Source organism: Balaenoptera musculus, chromosome 13 (genome assembly GCF_009873245.2).
Source record: "Balaenoptera musculus isolate JJ_BM4_2016_0621 chromosome 13, mBalMus1.pri.v3, whole genome shotgun sequence".
Taxonomy (NCBI): domain Eukaryota; kingdom Metazoa; phylum Chordata; class Mammalia; order Artiodactyla; family Balaenopteridae; genus Balaenoptera; species Balaenoptera musculus.
The window spans coordinates 10880849-10903428 of record NC_045797.1 but is presented as its reverse complement, the minus strand read 5'-3'; the positions used below and the strand labels follow the sequence as shown (position 1 = coordinate 10903428).

The window sequence follows — 22580 nt, the reverse complement described above, 5'->3', positions numbered from 1 at the left end:
CCAGGGCACTGCAGAGGCCTGCAACGTGATCTCCAACAGGCAGAGAGAAAACGCTCCAAGGAAAGCCTGTTCTCTTTAGCCAAAGGACTGGGGAATGGGGGCCCCCAACAGAAAGCCTTTTGGCCATTCCCACCCTACTCCAGCTGAACACTGCACGCTGCCCATCCCCCTGCCCAGCAGGAGTGGTTGGTGCTCTGAAACCACCCAGGTGGTACTGGCAGGTTAGGCAGGGAGCTGATCTCCCAGGCCTTGCCCAGTGGAAACAGATGACGCTGTGATTCCCCCCTCCAGGGCCCCAGAGACAGCTGATGCTCCATCGTGACTCTGCAGCATGGAGGTGGTACCAGGCAGGGTGAGCCGCCACTGCACACACACATACACACCATGTATCAGCGGGCCCAGCCTCCACCTCCACCCAACGCTGACGAGCAATGGGACAGAACAAGTCAGAGTGAGTCAGCCCTCACTTCCCCCCCCTCAGGCCGGCGGGGAAGGCCTAGCGGGAAGCTGAACCTGCCCAGCCCCCCGCAGCAGCAAGACTGAATGAGGCGGTGGAGAACAGGGCTAGTGGCCCACTGATCCCCCTACCCCAGTCTCAAGGGTCAGTGGGACCCGGTGGGTCACTGAGACTCCACGCCCACCTGGCATGAAGGAGAACGAAGGGGAACTCACACCCAGCACCAGTGAGGGGAACGAGGTGATGGAGGGCAGGGCTGGTGTGTTCCACGCCCCCCCCCAACCCCAGCCCTCACGCTGGTGTAGACAGGGAGCAGAGAGGAACTGAGCTTTGGCCCCCGCCCTGCAGAAACAAGGCCTGCGGGTCAGCCCTCCACCTTTTCCCCCACCAGGTGTCAACAGGGGCCAGGGGAGCTAAGCGTACACCCCCGACTGGGCTCCGTGAAGCCATGTGGGTCGGTGCCCTGCGGGTCGGTGCCCTGCTTTTGCTGGGAAAGTAGCAGCAAGGCCCAGGAGGGATCTGAACGTCCACCCCACCTAGCAGAAGCAGGAAAAATTTTTAGAACTGAAAATACATTTAAAGTAAAAAAGCAAAAAAAAATCACTGGAAAGGACCAATAATAGAGTGGAAGTGACACAGGAGAGAACCAGCGGACATGAGGCTAATCAGCAGAATTTAGTTCATCGAAACAAAGAGAATATACAATGAAAAATGAACAGAGTCTCGGGGACCTGTCAGACCACAACAAAAATACTAATACTCTTTTGTCACAAGAAGTCCCCAAAGAGGCAGGCAGGGACTGAAAAAATATCCAAAAACATAATGGCTGAAAACTTCCCAAACTTGGCAGAAAATATCAAACCACAGATTCGAGAAGCGAGTGAACCTGAAAGGGATAAACCCAAAGAAATCCAAGCCACATTAAACTTCTGGAAACTAAAAGACAAAGAAAAAACCCCTGAAAGCAGCCAGACTGAAATGACACATTACTTATAGGAGAACAATTCAAATGACAAAGGATTTCTCACCTGCAACCATGAAGGTTCAGGAGCAAGTGGCATGTTTTTCAAGCACTGAAAAAAAAACAACCGTCAACCACAAATTCTATAACCAGTGAAAATATCCTCGGTGGGTGCGGGGGGGCGAGGGAAATAAAGACATTCGCAGATGAAGGAGAACTAAGATTGTTGCCAGCAGGCCTGTCGTTGAAGAATGACTAAAGAAGTCCTCTCAACAGGAAGGGAAATGATAACAGAGCCTTAGGACTTCAGAAAGGAAAGAATGTTGGAATGGGAAAAAGTGGGAGTAAATAACTAGGCTACTTCTCAGGAGTTTCTTAAATTACATTTAGCAAAAGAGATAACATTCATCTGACATGGTGCTCAATGTATATGGAGGAAATATTTAGACAATTATATTTGAAAATCGGGGCAGGTAAGGGGACCTAAATGGAAGAAGTAAGGTACCTACACTGCAAGTGAAGTCATAAAATGGTGACGCCACTGACAGTGGTAGATTATAGTAAGTTACATCTGTATAGTGTAATAGCAGAGCAATATATGTAAGAACACTACAAAAAAAAAGGCAAGATGGAATCCTAAAAAATGTTCGGATAACTCACAATAAGGTTGAAAAAAGAAAATAGGAAACAGAAACACAAACAGAGGAAACAGAAAGATAGTAAAATGGCAGACTTAAGCTCTAACATACCAACAAGAACCTTAAATGTAAACAGTCTAAATGCACCACTAAAAAGACAGATTGAGTGTGGTAGAAAAAAACAATATCATCTAAAGATATGTCGTATACAAAAGATCTTATTTCAAATACAACATAGGTAGGCTGGAAGAGTAAGGATGGAAAAAGACATCCCATGTAAACACTGCTAATATTTTTTACAAAAAACAGGAGTGGCTATGCTTTATAGCAATGATAAAAGGATCAACCTAACAGGAAGATGTAGTTCAAAATGTGCCAACACCAAACAGTGCCTCGAAATATACGGAGCAAAATCTGACAGATATGAAAGGAGAAAGAGACAAGTCCACCATTATAGTTGGGGACTTCAACACTACACTGAGCAGTTGACAGAACTACTAGACAGAAAATCAGCAAAGATATAGAAGAACCAAACAACACAACCAATCAATAAGACTAAATCGACAAATATATAATGAACATGCCAACCAACAAGAGCAGAAGACAGTTTTTTTTTTTTCAAGCACTCATAGACCATTCACCAAAAACAGACCATATCCTGAGCCGTAAAACAAACCTCAACAAATTCAAAAGAACTGAAATCATACAGAGTATGTTCTTTGACCATACTGGAATCAAATAAGAAAACAATAACAGAAAGACAAGACAGTCTTCACGCACTTGCAAGTGAAACAACACATGTCTAAATAATCTAGGGTCAGAAAGGGAGTCTCAAAGGAAATAAAAAGAAAACACACAGAAGTCAATGGAAATGAAAACACAATATACCAAAACATGTGGGATACAGTTAAAGCAGGAGAGAAGGGAAATTTATGGCACTAAATGCTTGCAGTAGAAAGGTCTCAAAACACTACTCTAAGTTTCTACCCTCAAGAAATTAGGAAAAACAAAACAGACACAAAGCAAACAAAAGAATAATAAAACAACAGAATTGAAAACAGGAAAATAATAGAGAAAAGTCAACAAAACAAAAGGCTGGTTTAAAAAAACAAAACTGGGGAATTCCCTGGTGGTCCAGTGGTTAGGACTCTGTACTTTCACTGCCGTGGGCCCCAGTTTGATCCCTGGTCAGGAAACTAAGATCCCACATGCTGCACGCAGCCAAGAAAAAAAAAAAAGTGTTTAAAAAAACAAAACTGACAAACTCTGATAAAGATTAAAAAGACTGATAAAGATTAAAAAGTAAGAAAACATAAGTCACCAATATCAGGAATAAAATGGGCTATCACAACAGATCCTGTATCCATTTTAAAAGATAATAAGGGAACACTATAAACACTTCATAGGCTCAAAAATTCAACAACTTAGAAGAGATGGACCAATTCCGTGAAAACCACAAAGTACCAAAACTCAACCAAGATGAAACAGATAAACTGAATAGTCCTATAAACACTAAAAAATTGAATTTGTAATTTAAAAACACCCAGAAAATAAATCTCCAGGTTCAGATGGTTTCATTAGAGCATCCCACCAAACATTTAAAGAAGAATTAATACCAATTTTACAGAATCTCTTCCAGAATAGAGCAGGAGGGAACACTACGCAACCCACTATTAAGGCCTTGATCAAAGCCAGACAGTCTTAATACAACAGATAAATACCTCTCATGAACTTAGGCACAAACACCCTCCACAAAATATTAGCAAATTCAATTCAGCAATTATGAAAAGAACTACACCCTGATCAAGAAGGATTTATCCCAGGCATGCAAGGCAGATTAATACTGAAAGTCAACATAACACAGCATATCAACTGGCTAACATAAGTCACATGATCATATCAATTGATGCAGAATAAATGTTTTATAAAACCCAACATCCATTCATGATAAAAAACTCTCAGCAATCTAGATATAAAGAGAAACTTGTTCATATTTTTAAAGAGCATCTACAAAATAGCCACTTCATACTTAATGGTTAAAGACTGAAAGCTTTCCGGTTAAGATCAGGAGAAAAGGCAAAGATGTCTGCTCTCACCACTCCTATTCACCATAGCACTGGAAGTTCTAGCCAGTGCATTAGGGCAAGAAAAAGAAATAAAATACAAATCACAAAGGAAGAAATAAAACTGTGCCTATTTTCAGATTACATGGTTGTCTAGATAGGTCTCCCAAGAAATTTCTGAATTAGAGTTCAACAAGGCTGTAGGATATTAAGAGCAATGCACAAAAATGAACTGCATTTCTATATACTAAAATGAATACATAGAAACTGAAATAAAAAATAACGTACCATTAATAATTTCTCCAAGGTAAATGAAATCTAACAAAATATGCATAAGATGTTTATGCTGAAAATTACAACACCTAAAGACCTCAATACTTGAAGAGACATCCCTGCTTATGGATTACAAGACTTAGCATAGTAAAGAGGCAAATTCTTAACCAAAGTGACTTACAGGTTTAACAAAATTCCTATCAAAATCCCAGCAGGGGTTTTGGTAGGCACAGACAAGCTTATTCTAAAAATTATATGAAAAGGCACAGGGCCTAGGCTAAAACAATTTTGAAAAAGTAGAATGAAGTCTGAAGAATCACTCTACCCATTATAATGACTTCATACACAACCACAGTAATAAGACAGTGTGGTATTGGCAGAGGGACAGATACCTCAATTAATGGAACACCAAAGAGAAACTGGAAACAAACCCACACAAACCCGACAACTGATCTTTGACCAAGGTGCAAAGCCATTAGATTGAAAAAGAAAAATCTTTTCAACAAACAGCGCTAGAGCAACTGGGCACCGTAGTCCAAAAGAATAAACACTGACCTAAATCTCATACCTAACACACAAATTAACTCAACATAAATCAGAGATCTAAGTGTAAAATGTAACACTATAAGACTTCCAGGAAAAAAAGAAAAACCTAGGAAAAAAATTTGGGGACTTAGAGCCTGGTGAAGAGTTCTTAGACCGGACACCAAAAGCATGATCCACAGAAGGAAAAACTGATGAAATGGACTTCATCAAAATTAAAAACTTATGCTCTATGAAGAGGATAGAAAGACAAGCTACAGATTGGGAGAAGACATTTGTAAATCACATACCTGACAAAGGCCTTGCTTGACTCTAGAATACATAAAAACTCTCAAAGCTCAAGAGTTAAAAAAAAAAAAAATCCTATTAGAAAATGAGTGAAAGACATGAACAACCATTTCACAGGAGGGTAAACAGAGACAAAAAACATACACAAAATATTCAACATCATTAAAACTACAATGAGATATCATTACGCACAGGTCAGAATGGCTAAAATACAAAATAGTGATAACACCAAATGCCGGCTAAGACCTGGAAAAAATGGATCTCCCACACATTGCTGATGGAAATATAAAATGGCACAGCCACAATCTGGCAAACTGTTTGGCAGTTTCTTAAAAGACTCGAGTACCGCAGGATCCAACAATTGCACTTCTGGGCATTTATCCCGGAGAAATGAGACTCATGTTCACACAAACACCCACACAGCACAGTTCACAGCGGCAGTTCTGTTGCCCAGGTGAAGCCTTGGTGGCCAGTCTGATGGGTGGCTTCACCAGGAAGACTGTGCCCATGGCCTTCAACTGGCAGCTGCCCAAAGATGTACCACAGGACAATGTGTAACGTCCAATGCAGGCTGGCAAATGCCCCCCAAGTGCCAGCTGTGCCAGGTCCCTGCCAGAGCTGCAAATGGCCCAAATGTCTTTCAACAGGTCAATAGCTAAACTGTAATACATCTAATACACACAGCATCCTGGGTGGATCTCAAAGGTATTATGCTGAGTGAAAAAAGCCAAGCTCAAAATGTCACATATAGTATGACTCTATAGCATACTTGGAAGAACAGAAGTATAGATATGCAGCACAGATTAGTGGCTGTCAGGGGTTAGGGAGCAGGAGGGAGTTGGCTGTGATATACAAAGGTAGCAAGAGAATCCTTGGGATGGAACTGTTCTGGATCTTGACTGTGCTGGTGGTCACACAAACCTACACATCTGATGAAACTGCACACAAGTAAATACAGTCTCACACACACAAATGGAATGCATGTGAAATTGGTGAAATCTGCATAAGGCAGCTGGAGTCTATCAAGGTCATGTGCTGGCTATGATACTGTACTATTTAAACAAGGTGTTGCCATTGTGAGAAACTGGGTAAAGGACACACACATAGGTCCTCTCTGGGTTATTTCTTACAACTGCATGTCAAACTATAATTATCTCACAATAAAGTTCTTTTAAAGATGTAAAACTTTAAAATGTCTAGACAGCTATCAATTACTAAACTTTGTTTGGAACCAGTAAAGAAAATTTTCCCTCTCTTTCGTCACTTTCTCTCCCCACACAGGACCTACAAAGTGAATTTGTTTCTCTTGTTGTCCAAACGAGTGACCCTGGGGGTCTGAAGGCCAGAACCAGGTCTTCAGCAGAGAAGACTCTATCTCTGTCATCAGAGGTGCCCAAGGAACCAAATCACTCCACCTTCCACCTTTTCAAAGCCTGCATGTACCACAGAGTTTAAAGAGGTGAAACAAAACGGATACTCATATTTGCCTGGAGAACAGATCTACAAAGCTCACTTGATGTTTAAGATGCTTACGAGATTAGGGTAATTACTTTCACTCGTCTAAGTCAACAAAAGCAACCAAAGGAGTAAGTTCCACGGACATGATGTGCTTTGAGTGGAAGAATCAGGTCTGGCTTGCTAAAGCACAAAGCCCGGTCCAGCTCTTCCATCTGCCAGGCCAATCCAACCATTCTGTTAAAACAGAATGCCAGTGGCAGATCTAATTTGAAATTTTTCTAGTAGCCACGCTTAAAAAAAGGTAAAAAGAAACCAGTCAAATTAATCTCAAAACAAACTTAATGGCCAACATATATAGGAAAAGATGCTCAACATGACTAATCATTAGGGAGCTGCAAATCTAAACCACAAGGAGTTATCACCTCACACCTGTTAGAACGGCTATTACCAAAAAGATGAGAGATAACAAATGCTGGTGAGGATGTGAAGAAAAGGGATACTGTTGGTGGGAATGTAAATTAGTGCAGCCACTGTGGAAAATAGTATGGAGGTTCCTCAAAAAATTAAAAATAGTTCTACCATATGATCCAGCCATCCCACTTCTGGGTACACATCTGAAAGAATTGAAAGCAAGAGCTCAAAGAGACATATGTACATCCATGTTCACAGTAGCATTACTCACAATAGACAAGAGATGAAAGCAACCCAAAAGTCCATCGACAGATGAATGGACGAAGAAAATGTGGTCTATACATACAATAGAATATTATTCAGCCTTAAAAAGGAAGGAAATCTGCTTCACATGCTATAGCAGAGATGACCCTTGAGGACATTATGCTAAGTGAAATAAGCTAGTCGGAAAAAGCCAAATACTGTGCGACTCCACTCATGAGGTACCTAGTTAGAGTCTTCAAAATCACAGAGACAGATGGCAGAATGGTGGCTGAAGACCTGGGTGGGAGAGAAAAATGCAGAGGCGCTTTACTGGCTACTGAACTTCAGTTTTGCAGGACGAAAAAGTTCTGAGAACTGGAAGATGTGAAGATACTCAACACGACTAAAGGGTACACTTAGAAACAGTTACGATGGTAAATTTTGTGTTTACCACACACACACACAATATATATATATATATATATATATTTTAACCCCCATAGTCAAAAATCTCAGCATACAATTAATATAAAAATGACTGAGATATTTTACGTTCTTTTTTATATGCTAAGTCTTCAGACTCCAGTGTGTATTGACACTGACTGCACATCTCAGTTTGGATTAGTCCCATTTCAAGTGCTCAATACTCACGTGTGGTTTCCCCACTGGGCCTGTGCTGGGCTCGACCGTACCTATCACCCCTACCTGACAAACCTTATAGCTGAATCTAAAGAACAAAACTGTTTTTTTGACAGGTGTTGGCTGGGTCTTCTTCTTGCAAAACCTTTTGGGAAATCTTTATTTTTTTCACATTTTAATTAATTTATTTATTTTAAAATTTACTTATTTATCTTATACAGCAGGTTCTTATTAGTTATCTATTTTAAACATATTAGTGTATACACGTCAATCCCAATCTCCCCCTTTTGGGAAATCTTATTTGTCCCTGGTCAGCTCTATGGAAAGGGCAAAGCTCAAATGATGCTGAACATCTCCCAAGGACCTGCAGGACATCATGCCCCTCCCCCCCACCCTACTCTGAGAGCTCACAGCTTAAAAGAGGGGCTGGTAACCAGCTAAAGCAGGTACAAGATGCTGACGGATGGACGCGAAGAACAATGCAATTAGCTCCCACCCGTGATTTCTGATGTGCCAGGGAACAAGTATAAAGTTTAAGTCATTTACCAAAATGACGTATGAGAGTTGTTAATAACTAGCATTCACCTATATCCTGACCTTTCTCAGCTCTGATCTGCAATTGCTTTGACTACATCTTCAAAGCACGAATTTGTACAGAATTTAGTACACATTTATATTAAAAATACACACAGAATAAGCACACTCACCAGAAAAGGCACTCGGCAAACCAATACCTCTGTTGGTGATTCTGATTCGAATAATCAGCTCTTCACTGATTAAGAGGGCATTTGTCAAGCTAATCCTCCCAGAGTGTAAACAGAATAGAATTTGGTGAAAGTGAAAAAACTGTCTCTCTCACAGCTGAATATACCATTCTTTGAATATACCTTCAGAAAAATTGAAGACAGGGAGGAAAATAGGAAGACGTTTCTAGTACAAACACCCAACTGCTGTACATCCCAGACAAGAATTTACTTTCTCAGCAGAACAAAGTGCAAGAACAAAACTGCCACACACATGCTCTCCACCCCAAGTCACTCAGCAGAAAACTGCTCTGTGGCTAAAGGAAGCCCTAAGGAGGACCTCTTTCTAACCTCACATTTGTGCTGCACTGGTTGAAACCAATATAATGACTTCTTTGTGAAAAACGTATTTTGCAGTAAATTATCAAAAGCTTCACTGTAGATCTTAATGGACATGGCTGAGTAAGGAGTACTAAACACGGCTATGTTTAGAGAACCCAAATTTACCAACTCAGCGTATTTCAGTGGTCGCTGGGCACTGAACTATTTTAAGAATAGCCAGGGAAAAAAGTTACAGACTACAAAGGGTGCAAATTTTTTTCTTTAATTTAACACACTCACATCTAAATCCCCTCGTCCCACCAGCAATTCCTCCCTCCCCCCATCCCACCTCCTCCCCCCACCCCACCCAAACAAATCTCGCAAGAACTTAATACTGAAAACTTACCTTGGTGCGTTAACTTCAGACAAACCCCTCAGAACTTATCATTTAATCCTATGCATTAAACTCTAAGTTATCTCACCAACCTACGGGAACGTAGTTAATACTATAAAATTACACCTCGAGATCCATTACTTTACACTTCACAGGTAAAACCATAACTTTGCTTAATAATTTAGATTGTGATCTCTCTAAAGCTCTACATCTGTCATCTCAAGTAACGGTGCTTACCTTATAATTTGCTTGCTAAACGGCACGTCACCAAAAAAAAGCATTCATGCCTATCCCTATTAAAAAAAAAAAAAAAAGAAAGAAAACAAAACACTACCTCACTAACTATTCCTGGTTAAGGAAGGAATATTCCAGGGAAGGAGCAACTATTTCCACGCACTAAGCCACCTGATACAGAGGTCTGCGCGGAAAAACTATAATGGCTTCCAGAGGATCCTTAAAATACATGTGGTTTTAAACACGCACACCATAAGGCCCCATTAATTCATTTAGTAACTCATTTACTTGTAAGTCCTCATATAGTCAAGAGCATTTTCAAGGGCAGAAAAACATATGCAAGCACCAAGACCTTCTAAGGCTAAAATGAGCTCAGGAGTAGCAATAACTAAAGTAACAGTAATAATAAAACTTCCAGCTCCTTTCCCGAAGGAGGGGTCCTAAGAAAGCATTTAGCAGGAGACACGCAGCCAACATGTATAGCTGCTGGTATTTCTGTCATTTGTCTGCCACTTCCGAGGTGTGCCCAACCTCTGACAAATGACCGAGGTCCTGAGGTTCTTACTAACTCTGCAACATGGGGACGGACCTGCACGGTTTACTGCACTGAAGATTATGAAGACTGAAGTCTACTGTATTTGCAAAACTAAGATTTGTCATGTGTTCCAACAGTTACGTGGCTACTCTGATGATTTTGTTTTAGTTAGCCTTTGGCATGGTAAGTATCACCTATGTTTTAATAGGATCTATGCTGGATTTCTTAATTGGAAACACTGCCAACTTACTTGTATCTCTTTAACGCAGAAGGGCTAATCTGGACAAATGGTAAATGAAAGTCTAGTGAATCCTGATCAAGACATGAACCTTTTCCACTACTGGGGAACAGCGATTTGAACCGACACACTCACCCCTTGATCAGGGTGGTGAGGACTCTGCATACTCAAAGCCATACCCTGGAGGCTCAAGGATCAAATCAAGCCCGCAGATGTTCTTATTTGGCTTACACAGTGCTTTCAAAGTTCTAAACAGGTTGCCAAAGCATCAGGAGACTTGGCATCAAAATCTGCATTCTCGGATTATCTGGCCCTATAGGAAAACCTACCACCTTGAGACCACACACCCTCACAGCCCCAACTGGGAGCAGCCAAATGGACAAGAGCAAACGCTCTCCAAGCTGCCATAATCCCCACCAGGTCAGTTCCCTCACCGATGGGATTGCCAGATTTTTCTGGGCATTTACGTTTGCCACTCTTCCTTCAGACTCTGAAACTATCTTTAATCCCTGAAATAAAAACCCGCGATCTAATCTTATTAGTACTATGTCCAAACCCTCCAAGCAAACAAAATAAGCCCAAACAGGAATCTGAGTAGAAAACAAAATATTTTCATGGTTCTATGGTGGTAATGCTGATATGAACTATTTCATCTTCTTAAAATGTCATTTTTGAAAACAATTCACTTCTCTCATCCCTTCTTCACACTTTCGGTTAGGTTATTACTCTATCTGCCGTAACTGATTGAGTCCCTTTCAAGCAGAATGTCATTAATGAGGAATCTTAGTGGTTAGGACAACATGCCACAGTTAGATACTTTAATGAAGGCACCAGGGGTTCGAGATATACTGCCCAATAGGCTGATGCTTGGACCTCAACTCATCGCTGCCACAAAACTTGGTAACATGTTTTTTAAATGTTGGTTGGATGTTTTATTTGACGTATGTGTCATTCCCAACAAAACATGGAATATATCTGTAAAAGGATTCTCAAAGGGGGCTTTAAATGCTACACACAGCCTCTGGACAGAGAGTCAAGCAACCACACGTGCACTGCCACTCCCCCGGGCATTGCTTACCCATCGCACTGAGATAATGGTTGAAGGCCTGGCAAGGAGGACTTGGGGTTTGTGTTGATTTGTCACAACTCATGGGTGCCGGGCTCCTGTCTGTGTCAAAAGAGAAATACCCACTGGAGGATCGAGACAGCAGGGAAGATCTTCTCACGAAGATGAAAAGCGGGGATCTGGTAGCGAAAGGGCCGGGACTGGCTGGTGGGGCCAGTGGGCCCTGCGGGCTGCCTTGGGGGCAGCGGTCCCCTTCTCCTTCGGGATTACCTTGCCGCTCTGTCTGTAGAGAGATGGGGGCCCCAGGCCTGAGCTGAGGAGGCCTTTCGGCAGGCTGCAATTGTCCACCTTCTCTGTCACACTCAGAACTTACATCGGAAGGTTGCTTTGCCATTTGGTCTTTTTTTCTGCAAGGAAAATTAAAACTAGGGTTATCTTAAGCAAAATAATAATTACAACGAATACCCAAATGGGCAGACTTTCACCTATTCTTGAAAAATCCTTAGAATTAATGCCCAACACTTTAACACTGTCATTGCTTATATAGGAATAGTTTTCCATATGCTCTTCCAAATAATAATAAAAATAACCTGCATAACAAAGGTATCATTATCTTTGTTTGGGGGGGGGGGGTGAGGTGGGGAGGAGGGACTAAACTCCCTACCACCAAACAAAACACAGCAACAATGTCAATTACTACTGGAACTGGTGCTCTACCACCACACACACACACACACACACACACACACACACACACATACACACACACGTTTTAGGAGAGGCTGCTTGTTTGAGATCTATTCACATGTGCTCTTTGCTCAGGCCCGACTAGAGTAAGTCAGAAACTCCCAGCGGGCTCTGATTTCCCGGGATCAGATACAGCGCTGGAGCCCAGGAGCGGGCGCAGATGCAGCGATTGCAGGCGGCTGGCCGCGTTCCCCGCTCCGGCCCCATTGTTCTGCCGAAAGTGCTGAGGACAGCAAGTCTGGGGAAGGTTTGGCAAGGGCCGTCAGTCGTAGTAAGTGCGTCACAATAGAGTTTGTAACTCAGCGCGGCTCGGCCCAGCCGGGCTCCGGCTCTCCGCCCGCCCGAGGTCCCTCCCGCTCCCGGCTCGCGCGCCCCTCCTCCGGCTGCGGGGCGGGGGGCCAGCGCGCCACACCGAACTCGCCGGAACTTCTCCGAGGTACACCCGCACTGTTAGGTGCACACCTCCAAATGGGAGGGGGTCCCCAAAGCCGTGCCCTGGCGACCCCTGCAAAGTCCACAAGTAACTCCGCACGCTGGGCGGCATCGGGGCGCGCGCCTCCCGTACCCCATAGACTCTCCCCTCCGAAGGCAATCAGGCCGAAACTCACGTTCGCCCCTTCCCTTCCGAGCGTCGCGTCCGGGCCGGGGCCCGGCGGCGCCCAGCCCGCGCCCTTCGCCGACCCGGAGCCCCCTGACCGTCAACACGAAGGCGGTCCGGGAGACAAAGCCCGGGACTCGCGGTCGGAGCGCCCGGGGCAGCGGAGAGCCTGCAACTCGCCGCCCGTCCGCTGCCGCGCTCCGCCGGGCAGCTGAGGGCTCCGCACGCCGCGTCTCTGGTCCGCGCTGCCCCGGCCGCAGCCGCCGGGAACATCCTCCGCCTCCTCCCGCTCCTCCCCTCGCGCACTGCGCCCGCCGCCGCCGGCACCGCCGACCTCCCCGCGCCGCTGGCGCCGGGTGCCCGCGCTCCCAATTGGCCCTCGTGCGGTCGCTCCGCGCCACAGCCAATCGCCTGCGGCGGCGGGGGCGGCGCCTGCCCGACAGGCCGCCAAAGGCCAGGCGATTGTTGACAAACTCGCCTCCGAAAGCGGCTCCGGCCGTCGCTGCGGCGGTAGCCGCGGCGAAGGTTTCCGCGGCCTCGGGGCCGGAGGCTGCCCAGGCTACCCCGCCCCGCCCCTCCGCCAGTCCGGTCGCCGCGCGCGCCTCCGCAGCTCCCGCCGCGCCCAGCAGCCAGTCACCTAGAGACAAAACAGGACCCTCACGGCCGGCCCCAGACTCCAGTCCCAGCAGCCGACCCCCGCCCAGGCCCGCTAGGGTGCGGACCCCAAAGGTCACCCCCTCCCCAGCTGTAGCCCCCATCCTCCTCCAACTTCCTCTCTCTTTCTCCCCGTGCACCACGGGACACGCACCAAATCTGAGCGGCTACCACTGGCCACCGACGCGCATTTCCGCGCGCACCCGTGACCACCGCAGACAAGGAACACATCCATAGCCCCATCCCCGGTGTCCGGCGGGCCTTCCACTACCTGCGCCAACCCCGAGTAACAGGCCCCCGAGGGCACGGCACTGCCAGCCAGCACTGCGCTCGGGCACGCCCGAATCGCTAAGACGGTCTGGCCCCACGGTCCGGGCAGGTTCTACAGCCAGCGGCTGGTCCATCGCGTGGCCCCAGCGGTCGGAGGAGGCTCTCTGTCTCTCGCTGTCTGTGGATCGTGCGTCTGGCATCGTCCGCAGGGCGCCTGCACACCGGACAGGACCCCCAGACACGTCCGAGAGAGAGGACGAACGCATTAGTTGCCCAAAACGTCGGCCTGAACGGGTAAAAGGAAAAGCCGAGTCCCGTCAGTTTAATCACCATCACTGTTCCATAAATCCTTCACAGCGGGCCCGCGCCCGAGAAAAGCCGAGACGCGAGACCGGCTCGTACCTCGCGGCAGCTACTCGTGCGCCGCCGGGGCGGGCGGGCGGCGAGACTTCACGGCTGGGCGCGCAGCCCAGTCCGGCGCGGCGGCCCCCAGCTCCCGGGCCAGTGCGGAGAGCACGCGCTGCCTCTCCCAACCGGCCCGGAGACGCTTCACCACCCCCGCGCGCCGCATCCCCGCCCGAGCCGTACTTAGACTAACTGCTCGCAGCCTCGGTGCGGACGACCCCTCCCCAAAGAGGACCTGCCTGGGGAGGGAACTCGACCCTCACTGGTGACCGCCTCCTGCCGCCCGACAAGCCGGACGGGGACGCGCGCCTCTGCCTGCACGTGCGCGGGAAGCGGGCTGGAGGTGGCGCCGTGCTGGCTCCCGCGCCAATCTTCCATCAGTACCCGGTCTGCTCCCCGGGATTCGGAAGTATTTACCTTGCGTTTCTCGGTCCGAGAGTCAGAGTCAGACATTGGGGGGACTAGAGCCAGGGGAAGGGCACCGAGGCGGTAGCGGCGGCGGCGGCGGCAGGAGCGAGGCGAATCCAGCAATCTGAAGCGATGCTGGCCTCAGAGGGCAGGGCGCTCAGAACGGCTGAGAGAATTTGGTGACGGTGGCGGCGACGAGGGACGCAGCGCTCCCGCAAACTCGAAACCTGGAGGCTGCGCGGAGCGAAATGAAACCTGCGCGGCTTTGCTCCCCAGCTCATGCTGGAGGCCCCGCGCTCGCGCCCAATCACCGTGGGCCCCGCCCCCGCTAAGTCCCGCCCGGCGCGCGGGCTGGCAAGCCCCGCCCCCGCGGCGCCGCGGCCGCCGGCGCTTGCAGGCACGGACAGGTAAAGGCGGGGGTGTCCCTGCTGGGTTCCCAGCTGCGCGCGCCGCCGTCCCTGCCCCTGCCGGGCGTGTTTACTGGAGTGACTTGGGCTGCGGACTGCTCTGTGCGCACCCATCCCCCACCCCAAAGTGTGCCCTCTCCTCTCTTCCCCGCCGCCAACCCCCCACCCCCCGCCCCGGCAATCCAGTGGTGGTCACGGCGTGCGCGTGGAACAGAGGGGGTGCTCCGGCCACACTCGGAGCCAGGCCCGGCCGCTGCCGCCAGCGGAAAGCCTCAGGAGGCGCCCCTGAGCCCAGGCTCTGCCTCGGGAGTTTCTCTCAGCCGCCCTGGGGCAGGCGCCAGGACTGGGTGGGTCCTCGGGAACGCGCGGGGGGTCTCTGAGCTCTCCTCCCTTCCAGATTCCGGGGGTCCGCGTGGGACCCCCATCCGCAGGCTGCTCATCTTCCTCGCCCTCGCCTCACGCGGTACTTTTTAGACGCCCTCTCTAAGCCACCCCGCAGGGGCACCTAGTTTTTCTCCCGCGCCGAACCTCCGGTAAGAGGCATAGCCTTTGGTGGGGAGTTGAGAAAAGGACCAGGAGCGATCCCCGGAGGCGTTTTTTCCGCAGCCCGGGTGCGAGGCGGGAAGCGAGTGAGCGCAGAGCAGGTGAAATAGGGAAATGAAAAAAGAACTCAAAAAAAAAAAATCATTTTAAGAAAAAGGGACTGAGAAGAGTCGTGGCCTCCAGGTGGGAGAGAGGATGGTGCCTCGGCTTGGTTGGGATAGTCGAGATTTGTTGGGCTCTCAGAGAACCGTCCAGGAACCGTCCCTGGGCGTGTTACGGCCAGAGAAGACAGCGCCGAGGGCTTCGGACGGCGCCGTGGAGAGCAGTAAGGAGAGCGCAATACCCCCCACCCTTCCTCCCTGCGCGTCCCCATCCCCCTTGTCCTTGGTGTCCGAAGGCCCCACTCCCGCTCCTTCCCCGGAAGACCGAACTCCGTGCACACCCTGGGCCTCCTCTAGGTCCGCACCCCTATCTGACATTTAAATGCGCACCCTGCATTCCCACTTCTGCCCTTCCCTAGGCTCCCCTGGGTTTGAGAGGCCCGCAGCGGAGTAGTGGGGGGCAAATCGGTTGGGAGATGGAACATCCCGCCGCGGGAGAAACCAGGCTAGATGGACTACAGACTCAATTTAGGGGCCTCCCTAACCCGCACCCCAGAAGGGTGCCTCGGTGCAGAGAAGCAAGACAGGGAGGAGTCGTCCCGCCGTCTGGCCACCTTGGTTAATTGTTATGTTTTGTAAGCAGATGCAGAACGTCAGCGTGGCAACACAGCCCCGGGTCAAAGTCTCCTCGGCGCATCCTCCCGATAGTCCTTAGCGAGGTGAAGGAGGCCAAGGGTTTCTGGAGGGGCTTGAGAACGCGCGCCGGGCTCCACCCCGGGGATTTCGCTGCAGGAGGGAAAGGACGCGGGTGTGGATGTGGCGAAGTAGACGCAGAGGCGAGAGGTCTACAATGCCCGCATCTGGAGCTCCCGTAAGTGGTTACAGGTGGCGGCCGCAGGCAAACTCTGCGCCTTAACCGCCTATCGTGGCACCCGGGGAAAAGAGACCAACCTGCTCTGCGGGAGAGGAGCCCCAAACCCGCCGCGCGCCCGAGTGCTCCGCGCTCTCCGTGGAGTTGGACGACGCAGACAGGGACCGGAAAAGAACCACACAGAAAAAACCCTGATGGTTGTCTTCTGCTTCTGTGCAGCTCGGCCGCCCCCGCGTCGTCTGCTCCAGTGACCCTGTGAACACTAAAAAAAAAAAAAAAAAAAGGAGTCGGGGAAAGCAACCGTCTAAATGCTCTTATTTGGGGCACAAGCAGGAGGTCGGCTCGGAGGCGGCAGTTCGTGCAACCCAGACTGTGCTGGGGAGCTTCAGCCGAGCGCCTGGCATCGGGTGACCACGAGCCCTTTCCGCCCTCTCCCGCAGAGTCCGAGTCTAGAGAAGGGCGGGTGGGCGTTAGGTCTCCGCTCTGGTCCTGGATGTCGCCTTTGCAGACACAAGCAGAGCGGTGTCCCCTCCTGCCTCCTCCACGAGATGTGGAGAGGGAGAACGGAGGATGGCTTGGACTGAAAGCAAGAATGAAGTCGGGCGACATCTACGGCCCTCGCTGGAACCACAGGCGTCGCCGGCTTGGTTTCTTCAAGTTCCGAAACCAACTTAACTGCAGTGTATTGCCCTGCTCCACCTCCCCGTCCTCTGCAAGCAGCGGGAGCCTTCCTAACGCTTAATTTCTTTATTAAACTTTAGCTGTATCTTTGCTCGTCTCAAGAATAGATTACACATTCATTCGGTCAAAACGTTTTCTGCGCTTTGTCTTGCGGTCCCTCCGGAAGCTGCCTGCCCTGGAGGGACGAGCCCGGGTTCGTGCTTTGCCCAGAGCAATACTCCAGGCTCACACTTCCCTCTCTCCTCTTGTGTATTTCCTCGCGGAGCCCAAGGGGGCTGGAAAAGCATCACTTGCTGGACTGAACCTTTGCCCGCGGGTGTTTGATTTTCATAGTTTTCTTTCTTTCCACCCAGCACAACAGTCTTCCCAAATCACTGGGAATCGGAGTCACCACTGACAGCGGGAGACCTTTGGTGGCAACCGGTTCTGGAGCGCGCTCGAAGAGGAGCCCACTCTCTCTAGGGCGATCTGGTGACTTAGGCGGCAGAGGGCATGGCCCGGCCAGTCGTGGTTACAAGGAGAGGATAAAACGCCACACTCTTGGGGCTGCCACCTGGCTCCCTTTCCCAACAGCCGTAGTGCGCCTCGCCAGCCTCAGCGGGACCCCCACTGCACGACCAAAATCCCTGAGGGCCGCGGCCCAGCACGTGCCAGCCGGCCTCGGGCCCCAGCTCCGGGCGTCTGAGAAGCGTTCTGGCAGCTGCCGGCGAGCCACCACCCTTCCCGCCGCCCCCGCTATAACTTGGCTCCCAGCTTGGGCCGCGGAGACCGCGCTCCTTCCCGGGCCAGGGGATGCTGCGGTGCTGGGTAGAAGGCCCAGGAGGCCATCGGGTCGGCGATTCCAGCGATTGGTGTGTGGGATGTTAAAGGCGGAGATCCCCCTCAGGGCATCATCCTTCAGTGAGTTGCACAAATAGAGCAACTGCAAAACACGACACAAAGGGACGGGTCAGATGTTGGCTCACTCATAGCGATTTGGTGCCAGCGGCTGTACGCCCACCCCCGAAGCCCCGGTACACCGAGCAGCCGCCGACACTAGTTTCCCTTCCGATTTCCCGGGACCCAGGAGGGTAGAGGCTGTTGGTCACCGTCACAGGCCTTTTTCCTCTTAGAAATTCCTAACTCTGACACTTAGTCTGGCAGAAGCCCGCTTATTCCGTGAAGGGGTAGGGGGTGGGCTCCAAGTTAGCTGGCAGCCGGAGACCAAGATCAGAGACTTTACCAACTTTCCGCTTTGCAGCCCTTCTCTCTCCACCCCTTCGCTGCCCTCCCATCCCCTTCCCCCCACCTCTCCTCCAGTTCTTTCCCTTTTCCTCCATTCCACCTCTGGAGTGCCTGGGGTGCCACCCTCTGGCGTACAGAGGCAACTGAACAGGAAGAGCGTTAGAACAGGTGAAGCAGAGGAGACCTGCCCCAGTTCTGTCGGGACGAGCACCTGCCACCGCTGGCTGGCAGCAGGCCATGGTTCCTGAAACACCAGCACAACGGGACTGGGGGGCCAAGACCGGGCACTGGCACCTTTGTGTGCCTTCCACCTGGCTGCTGCGGGACATCTACCTGTGGGAAGTTAGCACAAAAGAAGCCCACTGACACCCTCCATGTTCTGACAACCTTTGGAAGGCACGGATGAGTCTTCCTTGCAGACGGCAGAGGGAAGTGCAGGCCAGTGATTTTGGAGGAGCTGCATCGAGTGTGTTTTTATTTCATTTTCCATGGTTTAGGTGCCAGGAGAAAGAAAAAAAAAAAAAGCTCTCAAAAATAATAGATTGTTTTCCTAAACCTCGACCAGGGCAAGATAGAAGAACTGCTTTCCTTTCCACTTACCAGCTATGCACTTTACTCCTCCATTTTTCAAGTTTTCAGCCAGCCGTAAATTTCTTTCGCTCGCCAAATTACAGTTAGCCCCCAGGTTTTTATGGTTTATTTTTATGGTTTTAAATACATCGCTTAACACCAGCCCCACCTTTGCCCTCATGGTGGTGGTCATCGCTGAGCTGCACTAATGCTGTTAAGACTACATGTCTTTGCAGCAGTTCAAAACGCCATTTCAGGTGTTCAGAGACAATGAGAGTAGGGCCCCCAAAAGAGGGGTGGGGTAGGGTGGGGGAAGAGCATGAATTTTAATAGTCCAACAATCCCTCTTCCCTTACAGCGTGCTCTATTACATCAGTAATTTCTAATGAAAACCTTCATTCTTTACACACTGTGGTTAAGCATCATCAAATCAGTACTGAAAAGACTTTGATCATATTTGCAAGATGCACTATGATGAACTTTCACTGACCAAGATTTCAAAGTCTGTAATTAATACTCCTGACAAATCCCTGACTAATCTGTCAACTCTCAATGTCTCTACCCACACAGTTCAAAACCATGAGATGGTGTACAAATCCCTAAACTTCCCACGTATTGTAATATCATTATTCAAGACAATTTTTCCTTTGGGTTAGCATTGTGAAACTCAACCAGTTTTGTCATCTATTCCGCAACAGGGGAAATTCAATTATTCGAATGAGCACTGTGTAGAAGAGAAAATGGGTATGGTCTGCCTGATGCCGAACACAGAATAAGGGTCCAGAGGTAGAAATTGCAGGAGGCAGGTTTCTATTCGATATTTTTACACCTTTAAGAGTGAGAATAAAGTAGATTTTTTTATGAAAAAGGAATCCAATGGCTGGTGAAAAAGAGTGTTTCCTTGCATGTAAGTGTTCAGACACCAAACCCTCCAAAGACACTCTAAAGAGGAATACTGGATTGACCGAGAAGACTGTTGATTGCTAAGATTCTTTCTAAACCTGAATTTCTGGGGCTGTGTGAAAGAGCCCTCCTCCTTGCTTTCTCCGTGTGTCACAGACTGCAACACGAACCCAGAATGATTAGTGTCCAGATGGAAGGATCAGGCATCGTTCCTATTATAACGCGTTTGACTCTGACCCTAGGTAGCCTCCCACCTCTGCCTGTGGGGACGATGATAATAATGATGATTCTTCTACTTACAAAGTATGTACTGTAGTCCACGCTGTGTTAGGGGTTTGCTGGGCGCTGGAGTTAGAGGCGCACACTGCAGAGACAGGCCTCCTACCTCGTGGAGCTATTGAGCAGTTCTGGAGATTTTTTTACAAATACGATCTTCATACAAAGTAAACTTAGGTAGCTACTGTAGCATTGATTAGTACTCAATTCCAGCATTTTCTTATTACCAGAGAGCCCTTTAGGACTTAGCCAAGTACTATAAAAGTTTAGTTTTATTACCAAACATATACTTCCATACTGTAAGCATAAAAGTGGTACATACTGTAGCCACCTTCCCTCACCCCATCCTGCCAGTATGTGAGCCAACTGTGCTGGATAAAGCACCCCAAGCCCACCCATCTCTTTACAAAGAATACTCACCAGCTTTTGGAAAAACATCAATGGAGAAGTGCCCTCTAAAAATAAGAGAATATGAACAAGTTATAAATTCTTGCAGAAAATTTTTAAAAGGACAGCCCCAAAGCAAGGGAAGTATAGGTCTAAAAATAAGAACATAAGATCCATTGGAAGTATCCAGTGAGCAGGATTTGAGAATGTCTACTTTAAAGAAACAGGAAACAGCCCAAGATGGAGGGACAGTATGTGGATATGTGAATATGTGGATTTGGGGGGAGGGATTTATACCATCGGTTTTGCTTTCCATCCCCACCTGGCTGCAGTAGATTAGTTTTTTCTTCCTCTTTTTGACTCTCCCTGCATTTTCCTTCTTCCAGTTGGGAGCGCGGGATGGCCTAGTATGGGCAGTGACTAAGCTTTACAGCCCTCTAAACAAACTCTATTTTTCCATGGTGTTGGTGTTAATTATACAACAGATGCCCAAGGTGCGAGGTACCCGGTGTGCTTACAACACCCCAGCTATTCCTAAGACTCTGTGCAGAAGGTTTTCCTGCCTCTTCCCATATCCCCACATCTCTGTTCCCAGCACCAGATGACCTTATGCTGTTCTCTGTTTGTGTAAAGTCCCTTACCCCAAATTGAAATGTCCCTTGATTAGCCCCCTTCTTGCTTGGGCACCATGATAGAGTCTTTTTCTCCATCCCTTGAATCTGGGCTGCCTTGTGACCTGACCAATAGAATGTGCAGAAAGTGACACTGTGTGAGTTGCAGAGCTTAGGTCTCAAGAAGCCTTGCAACTCTGCTCTTGCTCCCCTGGGACCCTGAGACCCCTTGCTGTGCAGAAGCCCAGTCTGTTGGAGGATGAGAGGCTATGTGGAGATGGACCGAGGTGCCTTGGCCAAGAGCCAGACCCACAGCTAGATACGTGAGTGAGGCCCTTAGGCCTGTTAAACTCAGATGACTGCAGTGACCCTACCTAAGACTAGCTGAAGAACTATACTAGAACCCAGGTTGCCTACTCACAGAATTGCAAGAAATAAACAACTGTTATTTCATGACACTAAGTTTTAGGGTTGTATGTTACACAGCAATAGGTAACTGAAACAAAAAAAATTGTAAGTCAAATTGCCATCCACTGGGGTTATCTTCAGCTGCACTTCTACCTTCCTACCTTAGTTATCTGAGGACAGTGCTATAATTGTACAATTAAAGCAGTTGACAGGTGTAGCTGACCAATAGGCTTAGTGGAAAAGAGAGAATGTCAGTCCTGAAAGAATAGCTTATAAAGCCAGAAGAGTGTCCAGTTAGTGGGTATCTGGGAGAGAATCTGAAGAGCAGGCTGGAGGTCTCACTGCAGGCCACCACCTAGCCCACTTCCCTAGTGCAGTTTAGAAGGCAAATCACCAGGACTTGCCTTATAACCATCCTCCACTCCTTCAGCATCTCCGTGAGGCGCTTTAGCCTCCAACATAAATCCTCAGTACAAGCAAAGTGTCAAGGATGGGGAAAAACGACAGAAAATATTTGCAACCAGGGATCCCAAGTCTTGTAAATGCTTAAGTTCTCCTGTGCCATTAGTAGAGGAAAACAGATGGGGTCTGGTCAGGCCCAGCCAGAGGCACCCTGTGTGATGGACGGGTGCCTCTTTATCACCTCACTTCACCAGGACTGCAGTGTTTCCTGACTCCCAGAGATGGCTTAAACAAGGATGACCAGCAGGCATTCATCTCCAAGGCCTGGAGTCTGTCTACTCTAGAGTGCGGGTGACAGGTCTGATGCCCAGAGCGGTTGGGAGGATGGAATGAGGTACTTATGTGCAGGCCACAGTGTAAGCTGCAAGAGGCAGCAAAGCAGAAAGTTATCAACTCTTTATTCCCAAAATACCATTATCAAGGCCTCTAAAAGCTTCCAAGAAACTCATATCCAGGTAAGTTTCAATGTGCATCTATCCATTTACACATAAACTCGGGGGGCTGAGTTGACAGGGTATGAAATCAGGCATGGGTACATGGATGCATGAC

At 48.6% G+C, this 22580-nt stretch overlaps 2 protein-coding genes across 7 annotated transcripts in view; both read right to left on the bottom strand.

Annotated features, from left to right (window-relative positions):
- Positions 1-14872, bottom strand: part of BCL2L11 (BCL2 like 11) — a 44661-nt gene extending 29789 nt beyond the window's left edge. Inside the window, exons 1-3 of one of the 6 annotated variants that reach the window (XM_036872603.1) lie at positions 12861-13237; positions 11776-11912; positions 11518-11607 (exon numbers count right to left, since the gene is read on the bottom strand). In XM_036872603.1, the coding sequence (XP_036728498.1) occupies positions 11518-11607; positions 11776-11912; positions 12861-13123 (490 nt within the window). In that variant the 5' untranslated portion in view covers positions 13124-13237. Of the gene's footprint in view, positions 1-11517; positions 11913-12856; positions 13243-14596 lie in introns of those variants that run through there. The other 5 variants (XM_036872606.1, XM_036872604.1, XM_036872605.1 and 2 more) reach the window with 5 other exon arrangements.
- A 3053-nt stretch (positions 14873-17925) lies between these two features.
- The window catches only part of ACOXL (acyl-CoA oxidase like), a 317745-nt gene continuing 313090 nt past the window's right edge, over positions 17926-22580 (bottom strand). Inside the window, 2 exon segments of the mRNA XM_036873780.1 lie at positions 17926-18043; positions 18045-18112. Of these exon segments, the coding sequence (XP_036729675.1) occupies positions 17926-18043; positions 18045-18112 (186 nt within the window).